The sequence below is a fragment of the Lissotriton vulgaris genome, chromosome 3_1 (genome assembly GCF_964263255.1).
Source record: "Lissotriton vulgaris chromosome 3_1, aLisVul1.2, whole genome shotgun sequence".
Classification (NCBI taxonomy): Eukaryota; Metazoa; Chordata; class Amphibia; order Caudata; family Salamandridae; genus Lissotriton; species Lissotriton vulgaris.
In genome coordinates this window covers 516,233,130-516,251,325 of record NC_141689.1, presented here as the reverse complement: position 1 = coordinate 516,251,325, position 18,196 = coordinate 516,233,130, and the positions used below count along the sequence as shown (strand labels likewise).

The 18,196-nt window shown below is 44.9% G+C and overlaps 1 protein-coding gene across 2 annotated transcripts in view; it reads right to left on the bottom strand.

The window, feature by feature from the left end:
- The window catches only part of POC5 (POC5 centriolar protein), a 328,992-nt gene that overhangs the window by 14,870 nt on the left and 295,926 nt on the right, over nt 1-18,196 (bottom strand). For both annotated transcript variants that reach the window (XM_086960759.1, XM_086960761.1), the window contains exon 12: nt 2,310-2,489. In XM_086960759.1, coding sequence (XP_086816885.1) covers nt 2,310-2,489 — 180 coding nt within the window. The remainder of the gene's footprint in view (nt 1-2,309; nt 2,490-18,196) is intronic.

Sequence of the window (18,196 nt, the reverse complement as noted above, 5' to 3'; positions counted from 1 at the left end):
GATGGATCCCCACCGGAACCAGAAGGACGGTCACTCAGTCCCTCGTCAGCAGCAGGCTGGACTACGGCAACGCCCTTTACGCGGGAACCACGGCCAAACTCCAGAAAAGACTCCAACACATACAGAACGCCTCTGCACGCCTCATCCTTGACATCCCCCGCCACAGCCACATCACTGCCCACCTGAGAGACCTGCACTGGCTCCCAGTCAACAAGAGGACAACTTTCAAGCTCCTCACCCACGCTCACAAAGCACTCCACAAAGCCGGACCAGCATACCTCAACAAACGACCCACCTTCCACACCCCGAATCGCCAGCTTCGCTCCGCTGACTCCGCCCTCGCCACCGTCCCACGCATCCATAAAAACGACCACGGGCGGCAGGCCACTCTCCCACCTCGCTACCAAGACATGGAACACCCACCCCATCCACCTGTGACAGAACCAGATTCTACTGACCTTCAGACGACTTCTCAATACCTGGCTGTTCGAGCAGTAGCACCTGGGACAGACAACACCTGGCTAGCCACCCACATCTCCAACAGAATTCCTGGGAAGTGTAAGGTGCCATGTCTCTCTCCAGCCAGCAGCATTTTGCACCCTTTGAAGACCTGGGATAGGAGATAGTGGTCTGTTGGTCTGTTAGAAATTGCCAGTAGGGAACCACCACACCAGTCAACAGTCCCAAACCACCTTTAACCTCCAAAAAAGGTAGGCAGAAAAGGCTCATGAACAGCTGACTCCGAGCAGCCTGACACTGCTAGTGGATGTTTTTGCCTGATGAACCATTGCAAAAGGTGTATAGCAATAAAAACCAATGAAATTCATCTAAAAAAAAAAGATCAGAAATGTACAAGTTACTGTACTACCTTCATTTAATCTAAATTGCTCTCCCATAACTCCCTGCCACACCATGTACTCTTGGAAACGTGAAACACATTATCACACACAAAATAACAGTACACGGTGTACAATATGATGAATTATCAATACAATAATTACACATTAATGGATACATGAAAGGAATCCAACTTTGGAAGAAAAAAACCCCATTGTGCAATACCCTTTACCAGAGACTACCAGGGAGTATGGTAAAACGTCCAATTACTCCTGCCCTCACCATACACTCTTCACAAGGCGAAACTTGTATTTGTACACCGAAAACCACATTACAAAATCTAAACTGAGGAATTTCATCTATACTAAACAGCTACGGATGGAAATGTAGTTTTAAACCCTAAAATCTTTTAACACTGGCATATCAGGAGTATGCTATAACATATGATAAGAACTTAAACATAATAAACAACGATACTTCATTCCACTCGAGACTAATAACATTAAAAAAACAGTATTTTCCACAATAACTTTTTCTCTTCATTGTCACTACAAGTGTTTTAATGGGACTTTATAGTCAAAACAAGCTGTTGGAAAATCATGTAAATGTAACTAGCGATTTCATGCTCCATCAAATCTGAACTATCAAAGCAATTTAACGTTTGTATCAACGGTTTACCTTTAAATTTCATTTTTTATACATCCATCATTAAGTTTCTCCAATTTTAATGATTTTAAATAATCAAACAAAGCTTTTTCATCACTCCAGCTAACAATACAAAATTCCACACACTCACACACATTATTCACATCAAATTTCTGCCTTTCTCAGGTTGATTAAGTTGAAAGGGGAAGTAGATTAGGTGACAGTAGTGCCTAAAATTGTTGTGTGTTCTAGTCACTGTTGATCCCACCGCTAACCTTAACATCACTTCAAATCTATGTTCACTTAGGACATCAAATTAGAACAATGATGACAGCGATAACCACAGATCATGAACAAGGATAATGGGTAATGCACAAGCCCCCATGTGTTGACATACCCCAGTAGGCACCGCCTTTGGCCATGCTCAACACGGCTAGCGCACAGAGCCCAGGCCTTGCACTCTCCACTATTCTTATGGTCACAACCCACGCAGTGGTTGGGTACATGGCCTGGCCTTCAGCCATGTCCACGGATTCCACCTGTGCGCAGAGGGTAGGGTACAGGACCTAGCCATTGGCCAGGCCCTGGGCAAAGACGCCATATGGACCAAGCCCACTGCAAGAAGCCTTCTGCCACGTGCATGCAGCCCCCCTGCCCCAGGTCTTATTATGCCAGAAAAATGTGGTTCCACAGAACCGACTGCCCATTTACAGCTGTACAGATTGGGCCCTGGGGGCATGGTGCGTTTCATAAGACCACCACCAGAAACAACGTGTGATATTATGCATGTCACTAAGCTTACTTTACATAACCAAAAAAGAGTTTACCTGCGTAATGGGATGATGCTTCTCCACGACAACAGAGCTCATTGGTGGCGATACACCCACTGAAGTTATATTGCTTCCAATTCGACTTGCCTTTTGTGCCATATCTACACGTCCTGTGATTCTTGCTGTGATGGTTTTTCCAGCTTTCTGCTGAGCCGACGTTACAACTCTTGTCATAGGCTAAATTAGAGAAAAACAAAAGACAAACTGATAAGCTACATACCTTGGTTACGCTTTTTATGAAGAATACCGTCAGCTTTCAGCAATTCAACAAATCCAACAACAAGGAAGCACTGCTGGCAGCACCTGTTCACACACCCACCAGACATTACTGTTTGAACAGTACTAGCAGCACCATACAGGAACCACAGCAGTGATGTGATTGCTGCTTAATTCACCTGCTTCGAAGTCTCAAGGACAAAAAGAAAGAGCAAACTGTTAAAAAGTAAATTCAGAAAAAAATTACAAAACAATGACCGTACTCAGAAAAGGACGAGGTGGGAGGCAGATGAGGGATCCGCTGGTGGGATCCATCAGAAACAGACGTATAAGGGCAGTAAAGAAGCGCTCCTATAATAGGTACTTCTTCCCACTCTCAGTTCTAAAGACTGCCCACGACACAAGGAGGATATAAGGAACAAAGAAAGAACTAATCCAAGCCAGACATTGAGGCAGGACTTTTCCGACATCTGCAGCAAAGTACTGGGATCCTGCTCCCCCCAACAGTACAAACATTGCTGCCAGTCTTTGGTAAATTGTATGCATCTTTATTGATTCAGGGATCTCTTTGTGAATCAATTCAGACCACAGCTCATTACAAAGCAAAAATATATGTTAATAATCTGCTTCATCAATGTTAGACTTGTCAGCATTAGGGTGGCCTTCCCCCAAACTTACTCCAACATTTTTGCTGATCTTGTTTTGTCGGCCTTAAAACTCTGTGCACTTTACCACTGCTAACCAGTGCTCAATAAATCAGCTCTGATTTGTAGAGTGCTGCTAATCACCCGCCAGCGTATCCAGGTGCTGGGTTCGTGCTGGGCTCAGTCGAAAAGCCAGGTCTAGAGTCCCTTTTTCAGTGGCGGCTCGCTTGGAACAGGCATTGTGGTGAGGAATTAAACAAAAATAAAAAAAAACTTCCCTTTGCTGCCACATGCATCTACCATTGCCGCACTCCACTCCTCTGTGGTTTGGATGCTCAGGCAGTGCCTGGGGAGGCTAAGCATGTTCTCTGCGGGGCTGTGCAACACAGCCCAAAGGAGAAAATGTCAAGTGCACATGACGAGGGCCGGCCAAATTGTCATTTACACTAAAAGGAGTGCAAACCACTCTTTCCCTGCTCTGCCATCAGGGAGCCAGCTCCACCCGACTCCCGAAAGAAAAAGAAAAAAGAAAATGATAACAAGAAGATGTTATCATTTTCTTTTTTTCACTGCTACAATAACAGTGGGGCGACGCTTCTCCGCCGTAGCAAGAGCCGCCACTTCCCTTTCTGAATTCTGGGAGAGAGGATGTTGTTCGAAGCTGAAGGGGAAGGTGAAGGAAGCTGGTTCTGTATATACTATCCCATAGGAAGGTGTGTGCACAGAGTCCAGTGGATCCCCAGGAGGTATAGCAGAGGCTAAAGTAGATAATACCTTACTTTCATTTGTGGTAGTGTGGTTTAGCAGTCAGGCTTATCAGGAGGGTAGTGTTAAGCATTTGTTGTACACACACAGGCAAGAAACGAGGTCACACACTCAAAGACGGAGTCCAGACCAATTGTTTTTTAAAAACGTTATTATTGTTTTATTTAATTTCTAGAACCATGATTCCCTTAGTAGCAGGTAAATTAAACTCTTCATACAATGTTACTTTCCACAAGACAGTGAAAGTTGGATTTGGAGGAACAATCAGATTACTTTTTGCAGTTGAGAAAACAGTTAAAAAATGCTAGTAAGTACTTTATTACATTTCTGGTTTGGTATAATACATACTCCTAACAGTTCACACAACACAGAACATTTGTAGGCAGTTTAACTCTTGTGCAAGCAATAGATTACTGTTTGTGCAGTACAAGACAGTTCAACACTAGAGAAAAACCCACCATTCAGTCCTATGGGAAAAATGAAGAGTTAAGTTACAGGTGAGTTCATCGGTTTTGGAATTGGAGTTTTGGGGGGTAGAACTAAGGTTCCTCAAGGTTCAGGTTGGCACTCAAGGAGCACCACCAGCTGCACTAGGGCGGCCCGATGCAGAGTGCAGGGTACCAATGTTAGCTAATGGGGCACCTTGGTTTGGGACTACTCACGGGCAGGCCTCTCTGTCTCAGGAGCCAAGATCCTAGGGTTAGGATCAGGGCGAAGGGTTCCCAGGTTAGCACCAAGTCCACACCACTAGCGGTACCGGAGCAGCCAGGTGCAGGGTGCCTAGTAGTTGTCGGGAGCCCAATGCGTTTCAATGAAGGAGGCCAGTCGCGAAAAAGGACTGCAGGCTAGAGCCAGAAGACTGGCCGAAGGGAACCAACGACTGGAGGATGAAGAGTTGCTGGACACCATCGGTCGGGGACCTCAGGTCACAGGAGCTGCAGATGCAGGGGTGTCTTTTCGTGTTGGGTTCTTCTCAGCAGTCGCAATTGGTGGGACCCTTCGGATGGAGGCTGCAGCAATTCAGGTGAAGGTCGGCCAACCCTGGATCACAGGTCAGGCTCTCTGGGGGGACCTCACTGAGGTGTTGGGCCACTTGAACTCGGGCCATGAGCGTCGTGTGCAGATTGGTGATTACTCGTGGACCGGCAATATCTGGAGTCCTGACTTGGGTTGGTGTTGGACAAATCCAGTGTCAACAGGAGATAAGAGTTCTTTTAGAAGGCAGGGCAGGTCCCCGAGGTTCTTTGAGGCTGTTGGCTGCAGGACACCGGGTTCAGCTCACAGGGGTTCAGAGCAGGATACGGGCCGGTAGGGCTGGGGCCAAAGCAGTGGTGGTCATTGTCCTCTTCTTCAGCACAGCTCTTCGGTCCTTCTTCTGGTCACGTTGAATCTGAACAGGCAGGGTTCAGGGGTGCCACTAAATACTAGATTTAGGGGCATTACATGGATGTGCAGGTTAAGACCAATGGGTCCCTTCCTTGGGGTGTCTACACTCCCTAGTTTTCCATCCTCCAGTGGGAGGGTGGCATAAGCCTCTTCCTGATTGGGAGGGCCCACCTCCATCTACAAGATGGTGGTATGCTTCACCTCACCTCACCCACCTGAGGTGTTGGGTTGGCAGAGGTGGGCACATCTTCCATCCTGGCTAGGTTTTCCTGCCAGCTCTTGCACCCAAAATGGGGTCAGAACTGGTGGGAGGCAGTTGCCAATAGCAGTAAAAGGCTGGGGCTAGCTAACTAAGGCGGCAGGCCTTTATGCTATTGACGGAACAGTTCCGTCATGAGCGTCGGTTGGCCTGTGCTCATGACGGAACCGTTCCGTCATGAGCCCGTTGGCTCATTAGAACGTTCAGCACAGCGCAGGAATCTGCGTTGTGCTGATGTGGTTAAAGCTCCCTCTTCAAGGACCTTGTCCATCCTGAGGGAGGAGGCCTCTGCCCAGGATGTGCTTTGTTCCCGGACCCAGAGAGCAGAGGGCTCTCTACTCAGGGGTCCAGAAACATGTCATGGTTGTGTCAAATGGCTGGGAGCCAATCCGCAACCAGACTGAGTTGGTCCTTTTTAGGGGGCATCTCTAAGATGCCATCTGTGTGCATTTTTCATTAAACCCAACACTGGCATCAGTGTGGGCTTAATGTGCTGGGAAGTTTGATAGCAAACTTCCCAGACGTCAGTAAAGCCATCATAGAGCTGTGGAATTTGTGTTGACGAACTCTCAGCCCCTGTACTCAAAATGGCTTCACTGCACTTAGTGTCTGTGAATGGCACAGACACTGTAGGGCATATTGCTCTTGCAGCTATGCCCTCACCTGGACATGGTGCACCCTGCCTTTACGGGTGTAAGACCTGCTAGAGGGGGGTCTTACCCATACCACAGGCAGTGTCTGGTGGGCATGGCACACAGGGATGCATGTAAAAACACGAGAGCGATCCCTCTAACACAGGGATGTGTGCCATGTCGGCTCTTTGGTTTGGTCTGCATCAAAACACCCAGTCTGCATTGACAGGGAGGGGTTGCTAAAGTGAGGGGTCTCTGAGGGTGATATAATACATGCTGTAGCCCTCAGAGATCTTCTGTGGTCACTAGGCCTTTGGTACCAGAGGTACCTTTTAAATTGGATTTGCCGGTGGCCCAAGATGTGCCAATTGTGGATGCAAAGGTACAGTTTTAGAAAATAGCACAGGTGCTGGGGCCTTGTTAGAAGGATCCCAGCACACACGTCAAGTTGGCATCAGGTATCTGGCAAGATGTTAGGGGGTAACCATGCAACAACGGGCACTTTCCTATAGGAGGTTGTTCCAGGACTTGGCGGCGAGTTAGGAGGATTGTCCTCCACTGTAGCTTTGGCAGAGCCGAGGAAAGTATGCGTGGACGTGGGAGACAGAGCGCAGATGTCTGGAGGGTTGGTTGATGTTCAGGTGGTGGTTGATGGATGCTGGTCCTTGGTCGTGGAGGGCCTTGTAGGCTTGCCACCATCTTGAATTGGTATCTTTTCTGGTTGGGGAGCCGATAGAGTTTCCTGCGGTGGAAGGGTGATATGGGTCCATTTGGGGAGGTCAAGGATGAATATGGCAGCTGAGTTCTGTGTTGTCTGGTGTCTCTTCAGGAGTTGGGTGGCGCTGCCTGCATAAAGCGCGTCACTGTGGTCCAGTCCGTTGGTGACTAGGGCATGAGTGACAGTTTTCCGTGTGTTGACGGGGAGCCATCTGAAGATCTTTCGGAGCATGCTAAGGGTGTGGATGCAGGCAGAGAAGACCGCGTTGATCATGCTTTTTATATTTACTTTGAGTCTATGAAGATGCCATGGTTGCGGGGGAGGTTTCTCAGTGTAGGTCTGAGTTCGGAGGGCCACAAGGCGTCGTTCCACGGGGAGGTGCTGTTCCCAAAAATCAGCACTTCAGTTTTGTCCATGTTGAGCTCCAGGCAATTGGTCTTCATCGAGTTGGCAACACTTGTTATGCAGTTGTGGAAGTTGGCCCTACTGGAGGAGAGGTCTTCTGAGAGCGAGAGGATGAGTTGGGTGTCGCCTGTGTAGGATATGAAGTTGAGGCTGTGGGTTTTGACAATGTCAGGCAGTGACATTGTATAAGTATTGAACAGGGTGGGGCATGAGGAGATGTCTAACCTCTGTGTGTTTACATCCATTGTGAGTCAAAAATGCATGTAGAATGGAGGTGGGTTTGCAGCAGATTTTCTTGCTCCTGAGGTTGAAGAAGTGGTGGGGACTGGGGTCCGTGGGTTCTACCAGACAGCGAAACAAAGGAGAATAGGTGTTGGTAGAATGGGCCTTCCATGACTTGATGAGGGGCGGGAGCTGTCACCTACCACACTTGAACATAAGAAAGTCTCTGCCTGTCACACTCACAAAGGGTTTGACACTAGTCTTTTGTGACCTCAGACAAGCTAGGGCCAGGGCATGGAGGCAGAAAATCCCAAACACCTAAAGGGGGGGAATCCTTTCGAGCCATCTCCTACTACAATGTGGTCACCAGGTGTAAATAATAGACCTTCAGAACCAAGTCTTTAGTACACCTCTATACCTGCGGAAGAGTTAGAAGAACTGCTGTATTGCTCTACAAGTAAGACCACTATTCTGCTGCCTGAGAGAGGACGCTACGCTGCGTTGGTGGGGAAATCCTAGACCACAGCAAGCGGTGAATATTAAGATATAATCTGTCCGAGTGCCCACAGGATTATGAGGCATAACATTGGGTGTAGTAAGCCTGATTTTAGCGAGTCTAATAGTGAGCTAATGGTGTTTTCCCTTTTTGACAGTTATATTGTGGTGACATTGAACGATCATGCTCTGATTTGTCGTTCCGAAATGATGACGGCTATTTGCACCTTACAAAGGAATAAGAAATATTGAAAACTGTGAAAGCACACAACAAAGGTATTTGGGTTTATAAGAAACCTTTTAGCGGCAACATATGTCTGGACTTAGTTTTAGGGGATAAACAGAATTTATACCGTATATAAAGTTTTCTTTATGCAGGCGCATTCAATTAAAAATAGGTTTTTAGCAACTCTGCGGCCGCATTAATCAGGAGGATTGAAGACGGTACCCCTCGTAAGATGCTTGGTTAAAGTAGTTTTTAGGGGTTGTGAGATGATTGTGTAGACACCTGGTTTAAATGATACGTGATGGCACTCTTCCTTTCCCCCTGGTAGGAGGCAGGCCGTCCTCTGCAAAGAATATCGCTTTGGGTGTTTTCCCAGACCTCAGTGGTGAAGATTGTACCTAAGCAGCGGGGATCTTTAGTTAGTAAGTACCTACTTATGGATTAATACGGCGGCTGGTACAGTGGCAAAAGTTGCCAATACTAACTTATGACTATAGAGAGGCGATGTACGGCTTAGTGTAGGTATATAGTAACAAGTGTTGGTAGAGTGCATATGAATGTGGTGATGGTGTGTAAAGTGTTTTAAGTCTTATTCTTTATCAGCATGTGATTCTGTTGCTTATTTTTGCCCTTAGTAATATTTCTGTAATTATCCTGCCCCTACTTACTATCAATGTGGATATATACTCACAGTGGATCTTTGGGCTAAGGTTGTACTGGTACACTAAATCATGTGTTATGAACACATAAGAATGTTGGTTATATGGTCCAATCAGTGTCATTTGAATTGACATATCATGGGCGATTAACTTATTGATGATTTGTTTATATACATTTTTTCTAGGTAGTCCCAGGTTATATAGAACCAGTTGTATAACTGGCGTATCCTGATGAAGGTGGGTCTCATTGTTTCTGCATGCCACCGAATCACGTTGACCAAGTCCTTTTAAAATCCTACTGAAAGCAGTAGCCCTGAATAGGGTCACAGAGACTAGAACCAACTAAATGTGTTAACTTGTACAGATTTTGAGTTTGGAATGGGATATGTATGTAGTATAAAAGATATGTTTACATGAATGAGTGATGTGTTTTGTTATTTCTCTACCTGGGAGTGAAAATATTGTAATGTGGAAAACCAATTTTGTTTTGTAGACTGTTGATATTACAAATTTGTATTTTTTATAAAGCTATATGTTGAAAACAATGATGATATAAAAAAAGAATATTAATGAAAAATAGTAACATAAAAGAAAGTTAAAAAGTAAAGTGTAAATGTTTTTGAATTTTGATTTTCTTTAGAGCCCATGTTTTGAATTCATAGTTTGAATCATATGATAGAATAGATAGGTCACGAGGGAGCTACTTTATAGTGTTTGTTGTCTTTTCCCCTCTTCACCCTGACCTTAGTTAAGAAATGTCTTCAGAGGGGGTCCCATAATTTTTGCATACCTGTCATTCTGGAACCAGACTTTAAAAGCATTGCACTATCTCTAGTCATCTCCTGGTTGGACCACGGAAACACGCTGCTCACAGCTTTTTCCCAAAACTCATTTGGATCCTCTGAAAGCCACACAACTCCACAGCACAACTGTTTCGGGAACTAGGTATTTTGATCTGATCATGCCAGCACTGATTTCACTAAACTAGCTCCCAATTGAAACACAAGGCTACTTTAAAATTGCCTGTATTTTGAACAAAACCCCACACTGTGGAACACCAAATTATCTTGCACAAAATGTAGTCCTATCAGGAGGTATGTACTCCCTCATATAAACAGACTCTTTGCTCCTTGAATCACCAAGATTAAAAAGCGCAGAACTTCCTTCTGGTCTGTTTTGGAAAATAGTCCAAGAGTATGGAATTCTATTGCAATGGAGAGCCATGTATAGCTTTCTCCAGTATCCTAACAACTCGTAAGAGAGGGTCTGAGGGAGGTGTTTAACGACCATACAGGCAAATACCCCCTGCGTAACTACTTAAATAACAACAAAGCCTGTAGGTCAAGTGGTGCTGAGATACGAAAATTAACACTGGTGTAATTGCACAAAAAATACTGTAGTGAAAGAAAGGCTATCAACTATTGCTGATTAAGTCCTATCAGCCCACCTGATGGCGGAGCCTCATCATGTAGGACTTCCGAACTTAGGTCAATGTGCGATCGCCCAGTTGTATTTTAGCGACGCATCACTGGACCAAAGTACGGTCACCGCAATTGATCGTACAGAAGGTAAGGCTGATATGTGCAGTGCGAAAATCAAATAAAGTGAAGTGTATTAAAATGGCTATCAAAGCAAACAAAGACCTTTAATAGTGTTTGCCTGGACGTCAGATTAAAAAATAGTGAAATGACAGTGTGAAAAAATCACTATCTAACTTGCTTGGTAGAAATCCAACAGAGATCTATATAGGGCCAACATGTTTCTGCCTTACTGTGAAAAGTCACTGGCATTCGTCAGGGCCAAGCTCTTATCTGCTACTGCAAAGGCACTATCGTATGTGCTATAATAATGAAAACTAAAAAATGAAAATAAGGTGATCATTCAAGACCATCCTACCACATCTTCTTAGTATTGCTCAGTTGATGCAATAGGTCTTTCCTGTATAAGAATGAGAAAAGGGGAGAGAACCATATAGACATTGCATATGTATAATCCTCAAAATTACATCTTCAGCAAATACTATATAGAAGGTGCTATAACTGTGCAAAACCAGTGATAATTCAAAATAAACTCAGACTGGACCATCACTACTTCGTGATAGTCACATACAAAGTGCATAGTGTTATGTCACCATAAGTTAATCAATATACAAAAGTTTGACACTTACCCATCAATGTGTGGGAAGTAAACCTCACCTCACCCGGCAACTGCTCGGACGAATAAGGCACCGCTCTAAACATATAAAGACAATCTCTATGATAGATGCATGTCTAAAGGATAAGACCTCAGTGTACTGTTTAAAAACCCACTTAATTTCTTATCTGTCTAAAACATGTCCCCCACTGGTGTATCTGATGGCTGCATTGAACGACTAAGGCATCAAGCCCCCTTCAATAAATTTAAGCAGGCGCTCCACAGTTGAGCAATGGCACCTGCTAATGCCTATGGAAACAGCTGGGTGATGTTGCTGTTTCAAGCTAGTGGGGAAGTACCCCCCCATTCTGATCTGTTCCTCAAATAAACGGGCCAAACTACAAACTATTTAGCCCCTTAAGTCTAAATACCCTGGTCCAAACTTACCTGTCCGTCGGTACCTCGCGGCAGAATCTCGAGCCGAAGGGGAGGCACCGACGGGCAGGTCGGGCGTCTATTTATAACGCAGATAAGTGTATGATTGTTCCCAGCTGTTCACTCGGCTATCACGCTGCACACGCGCAGTGCAGAACCACTACACTCCGCGCATGCGCACAACCTGGCGGTCGTCTAGCGCACATGCGCGTGAGTTAGTAGGTCTGCTTAGGCATGGTGCGCATGCTTATTGGTCCTGTACTTGCTCTCCTGTCAGGGCCAAGAGGCGAGACACTTGTAAACGATTCTCGCGCATGCGCATTGACTCTCTATTCAGCACTGTTTACCGCGTCTATGCGGAAATAGAGAAACCACGATTGTTATTTACAAAAAGCGCCGCGGCGCGACTAGGACAAGTACCATTCTTTAATATTATCTATGCACGGCAATGGTGGCTAATATAAACCGACCGTGGATTACCTACATAGGTAGCGTAAATATGCGCTGCATGGCCTCAATCAGCAGTAACAGGGTGTGCACTGGGGGATAAAAGGAGTCAAGAAGTCAAGCTTCCCTAAGCCCTTAGACACTATCTTGTAATGTTTACTTATGGTTGGAGATGTGGATAATGATCAATGGTGATTATATGATCAAGGTGCCTACTGTTTAGGTAAGTAAAGAGATAAGTAAAAATTGTGTGCTAGTAGACCCCAGATTAAGAACCTTAGAAGTAATATGTAAGGCGCCTGGTTGTTGTAGTGAGCACCACGAATATGTGGAAATCTCAATCTCAACCGGTAAACACACCTTATTGTGACAACAAAGAGCACCCAATGACAAATGTTACACTCAGATAGATAACCATGGAATGTTGTCATTCAGTCCATTGACATCGGATTCCAATCTGTAAATCCATCGTTGCTCCTTAACAAAAAGGAAGTGAGAGACATCAGTAATATGTGGCGGGATGTATGGCTGTTCCAGCACTACCCAAAACAAGTCCTCAGCTTTATGATTCGCTTCCAAAAAGTGGTTAGTGAGGCCTGTAGATTGCTTCCTACATCGGATTGTGCTTTTATGTTCGCTGATGCGAGACTTGATCATCCTCGTTGTATGGCCCACATACTGCTTCTTGCAGGGGCAAGTAATCAGATAAATCAATTTTTCTGAATTACAGTTTGTGTGTCTTGTCAGTCTCCAGGGTCTATTAGTGCCAATGTCTATTAACAGGGTCTTACGTGTCTGTGGGCAGGCAACACAATTCCCACAGGGGTAATGACCTTGGACTGGATTGCTGTTCCAAAGGGTGTTAGTGATTTGTTTCATCTCACTGCGTGGTCTAGTATGCACCAAATTGTCCCGAATGGATGGTCCTCTTTTAAATGCAAACAGCGGGCAAGGTATTACCACTGCTGCTGTATTTAACATTTTCCAATGCTTAAGTATGATTTTCTTAACTTGATTGGAAGATGTGGTGAAAGTTTGTACCATAGTCATCCGGTCTCTTGTCGCCTCTGACCTCTTATGTTGCAAAAGGGCCTCCCGATTATTATTGAAGGCTCTCTTCCGTGCTCGGCGTATTAAATGGTTGGGATAATGCCGATCTTTCAGGTTGAGTGCCAATTCTTTAGCATGGTGCTCGTATAAGGTGTTGGACGAGCAATTCCGTCTTAACCTGAAGAATTGGCCTACAGGCAGATTCTCACGGAGCGATTGAGGATGAAAGCTCTGGAATGACAAAAGCGAATTGCGTGCCATCGGTTTCTTGAAGAGTTCACTTTGTAGGCCTCCCTCTGCCGGAAAGATCTGGAGGTCAAGGTACGCCAATTTGTCTTTGCTGCTCTCCATGGTAAACTTAAGAAACTGATTCCTAGAATTTAACCATGTGTGAAAAGACGATACCTCCGTTAACGTACCTCTCCAAATCACAAGGATGTCATCGATGTATCGTTTCCACAGTACCACCTGGTGGATGAAAGGGTTACTGTGGTTCAATACATGATCTAGTTCGAATTGGTGCATGTATAAGCTTGCCAGGCTAGGCGCAAAGACGCTCCCCATTGAAGTCCCTGAGACCTGGAGGTAAAGATCGTTTTGGTACTGAAAAAAATTCTCCATCATGGCGATCCTTGCGCACTCCATAATGAAGGCAACTGGTGTTATGGTGTCCATTTGTTTAGCCTCAAGGAGACTCCTGACGCAATCCAGTGTTTCCTGTTGCAGGATAGATGTATACAACGATTCAACGTCGAAGCTCACCAGTAGGTCTGTCTCGACGTTGAACTCAACATCAGCCAAAAGTCTAAGCACATCCCCAGTGTCCTGCAGGTACGTAGGTGTTTCCTTCACGATGGGTTTTAAGAAGAAATCCACAAAAGTAGATCAAGGCTCGAGTAACGAACCTATACCCGAAATAATGGGCCTTCCAGGAGGCGGCCTCTGGGCCTTATGAATTTTTGGAAGGCAGTAGAAGTAGGGAATGACTGGATGTGTTGTGATTAGATATCTTGCTTCATGGGGAGTAATCCAGCCTTCTGCTGTTCCTTCTTCTACCAAACTCTTGATGTCATTCGAGATTCTGGGAGTGGGGTCTTCATTAAGGCGACGGTAGGCTTTGGTGTCATTTAATTGTCTTTGGCATTCTTGATGGTAAACGATGGTATCCTGCAGCACTATAGCTCCGCCCTTATCAGCAGGCTTGATAGTAAGAGATCTATCATTTGACAGAGTAGAAAGTGCTGATTTCTCCAAGTTGGACATGTTGTGAAAAGTCTTTCGTCGTTGGTCGGTATTCATCACCTCATGCGTCACTGCTTGCTCAAAGGCTAGGACATTTGCTGGTACTTGTTGATTCAGAGGTGTAAATGTCGATTTAGGTCTAAGGCCGGTGTTCTGTTCACCTTGGTCGAACATATTAGCCTCATTCGTGTTGGAACTAGATGTTTTAGACATGCATCTATCATAGAGATTGTCTTTATATGTTTAGAGCGGTGCCTTATTCGTCCGAGCAGTTGCCGGGTGAGGTGAGGTTTACTTCCCACACATTGATGGGTAAGTGTCAAACTTTTGTATATTGATTAACTTATGGTGACATAACACTATGCACTTTGTATGTGACTATCACGAAGTAGTGATGGTCCAGTCTGAGTTTATTTTGAATTATCACTGGTTTTGCACAGTTATAGCACCTTCTATATAGTATTTGCTGAAGATGTAATTTTGAGGATTATACATATGCAATGTCTATATGGTTCTCTCCCCTTTTCTCGTTCTTATACAGGAAAGACCTATTGCATCAACTGAGCAATACTAAGAAGATGTGGTAGGATGGTCTTGAATGATCATTCTTATTTTCATTTTTTAGTTTTCATTATTATAGCACATACGATAGTGCCTTTGCAGTAGCAGATAAGAGCTTGGCCCTGACGAATGCCAGTGACTTTTCACAGTAAGGCAGAAACATGTTGGCCCTATATAGATCTCTGTTGGATTTCTACCAAGCAAGTTAGATAGTGATTTTTTCACACTGTCATTTCACTATTTTTTAATCTGACGTCCAGGCAAACACTATTAAAGGTCTTTGTTTGCTTTGATAGCCATTTTAATACACTTCACTTTATTTGATTTTCGCACTGCACATATCAGCCTTACCTTCTGTACGATCAATTGCGGTGACCTTACTTTGGTCCAGTGATGCGTCGCTAAAATACAACTGGGCGATCGCACATTGACCTAAGTTCGGAAGTCCTACATGATGAGGCTCCGCCATCAGGTGGGCTGATAGGACTTAATCAGCAATAGTTGATAGCCTTTCTTTCACTACAGTATTTTTTGTGCAATTACACCAGTGTTAATTTTCGTATCTCAGCATCACTTGACCTACAGGCTTTGTTGTTATTTAAGTAGCTTTCTCCAGTAACCTTCAAGAAGAAGAAAACAAGTTACTTACCTGTAACTTCAGTTGTCCAGTATTGGTATCTTTCATAGATTCACATGCCTGAATCATTTCCCGTCGCCGAGGCGGGAGTCCCACGGTATATAAAAGTGCCAACAGTAAATTACAGTAGTAGGCCCTATGAGAAGGCCTGAGGCCTAGATTGTAGTAGCCTATCTACTTCATTATACTAAAAAGACCAAAGTCTTTGCATCAGCCAATCAGCTCACAGCACCCTCTACAACCCTCTCTGCAGAGCCAGTTCTCCTCAGATTTTCGCTAGCACAAGTTGGAATTAGTATCCCAAAATTAGAGAACTGACTCTCCGGGGAGGAGGGTGGGTGCATGTGAGTCTATGAAAGATACCAATACTGGATAACTGAAGTTACAGGTAAGTAACTTGTTTTCTTATCCAGTATTGGGGTATCTTTCATAGATTCACATGCCTGAATCCGAATAGCAAGCAGTAAGCCAGGCTAAAGTCGATTGCGGATATTGGGAGACTTATTGTGGTGCACCCCCATAAACTTATGTTTAACAACCAACAATTGCAACGTAAATGATCTACTAATAAAAGCATGTCTAAATTCAAAAGAGGTCTCATCTAGTATTCCACAGGAAAGGAATATTAGCATAACATAAATAAGCAATACGCTAAACATGCCCTTCTTTTATATCAACAAAAATACTGAATAGTATACACACATCTTAAAATGAACCAAATATTGTTACCTGAATATGTTCAGGTGACGTAAAACCGCTTGGCCAACTGCTGCATCCTCCTGATTTGCTGATTGCAGGCAGTAATGTCTTGTAAACGAGTGGACATTCTTCGATGTCGCAGCACAGCAAATGTTCGCTAGCGTCACTCCTGCAAACAATGCTGTAGATGCTGCTACAGCTCTTGTAGAGTGAGATCTTACAGTCCTTTGTAGTGGTCGGTTAGCTTTAACATGGAAGAAATGGATCGCAGAGGCTATCCATCTGGAAATTGTGGCTTTAGTGACTGCTTTCCCCAGCGTAGTTTGGTCATATGCCACAAATAGCTGATATGACTTTGTGAAGTTTTTTGTTCTTTGAAGATAAAACTTTAAACATCGTTTAATGTCCAAAGAATGCAGTGTTCTTTCCGCCGGGGTTGTAGGATTTGGAAAGAAAACCCGCAATTTCACTGGTTCATTCAAATGGAACCGAGAAGGCACTTTAGGTATGAAAGTTGGATTTGTTCGGAGAGTGACATACTCTTGAGAGAAATGTAAGAAAGGCTCTTTGATAGTGAAAGCCTGAATTTCTCCTATTCTTCTGGCAGAAGTTAGGGCTAAAAGAAGGGCGACCTTTCATGTCAAGAATTTGAGGTCGGCTTTGTGGATTGGTTCGAACGGGTGCTTCATCAGCTGTGAGAGGACGGTGTTGAGTTCCCCTTTCCGGTGGTGAAGGCCTAATTGGAGGATAAGCCCGGAAAAGACCCCTCATGAATTGTTTGATCAGTGACGAAGAGCATAGTGATGGAGTGTCAGCCACTTTCCTGAACCTGGATAAGGCCGCTAAATGGACCTTTATGGACGAGAATGAAAGACCAGAGCGAGCCAAATGTAAAAGATAAGGCAGAATGTTCTCCGCTTGAGCTTCGATAGGGTGTAAAGCTTCCATTTGAGACGATAGGTCTTCAATGTGCCCTGGGCTCGTGCTTTCTTCAAGATATCCCGGCAGTCTTGAGCAATTTGTAGGTGTTGAAATTCTAAGAAATTAGGAGCCATGCGTAAAATTTCAGAGATTGAGGGTCTGGGTGAAGAATCTGACCTCAGTTGAGTGACAATAGAGTTGGAGCCGGTTGAAGTTTTTTTTTTTTTTTAAGTTTTTTAAAACCTTTATTGTAAGAAAGCACACAGCTATTCAGCCTAACATCCCGGAGGCAAGGCAGCACAGTAACAGAACGGTCATAGTGCCAAGCGATTCATGTCAGTACAATGCAGGTTGTTTTTTATTTTATTTACACACAGAAACGTAAACAGAAGCGCCCGGGGGCGCAGAAAGGCAATGGAAGGAAGAAGGACCATGAGTCAGTAGGAGGTGGCAGGGGCTAGAGAAGTTACAGAAAAGAATTAAAGCAGGATGCAGGAAAAGATGGAGGGGGGGGGGAAAGAACAGGAGAATCAGGACAAGAGTAGCATAGCTTCTGTCAACGTCTATGGCGATAAGCGTTCATCCCGGGGCATCGGTTCAGGCGGTAGGCACAAATCACCCCTGTAAGCGTTCCAAGCTCCCCACACCGTATTCCATGTCTGAGGCCGCCCCCTGGCAGTGTACACAGTCTTTTCACGCAACATGCACCAATCCATGTTGGCCTTCCATTGCACCACCAGGGGGGCCACGTTAGATCCCCATTTCTGCGCTATGTCCCGTTTAGCGACCATATTGCCCAGAGTAGCCCACCGGGTCTGCGCCGTGTTGTAGTCATTTGGCTCCCAGACATTGAGGAGACACCTACGCGCCTCCGCAGCTAGCTCAACTCCAGTCACCTCTCGCATCACTCTATGGACCCTCTCCCAGTAAGGGGCAATAACGGGACACTCCCACAATATATGCAGAAAAGTGGCAAGGGCTCCGCAGCCACGACGACAAAGGCCGTCCGGCGAGAAGCCCATATGCACAAGCCTGGGGCCGGTAACGTACACTCGGTGAAGGATTTTGAACTGGACCAGCCGCAGACGTGAGGAAATGGCGACCTCCTTAGGGGAGGAAACAGCACTCTGCC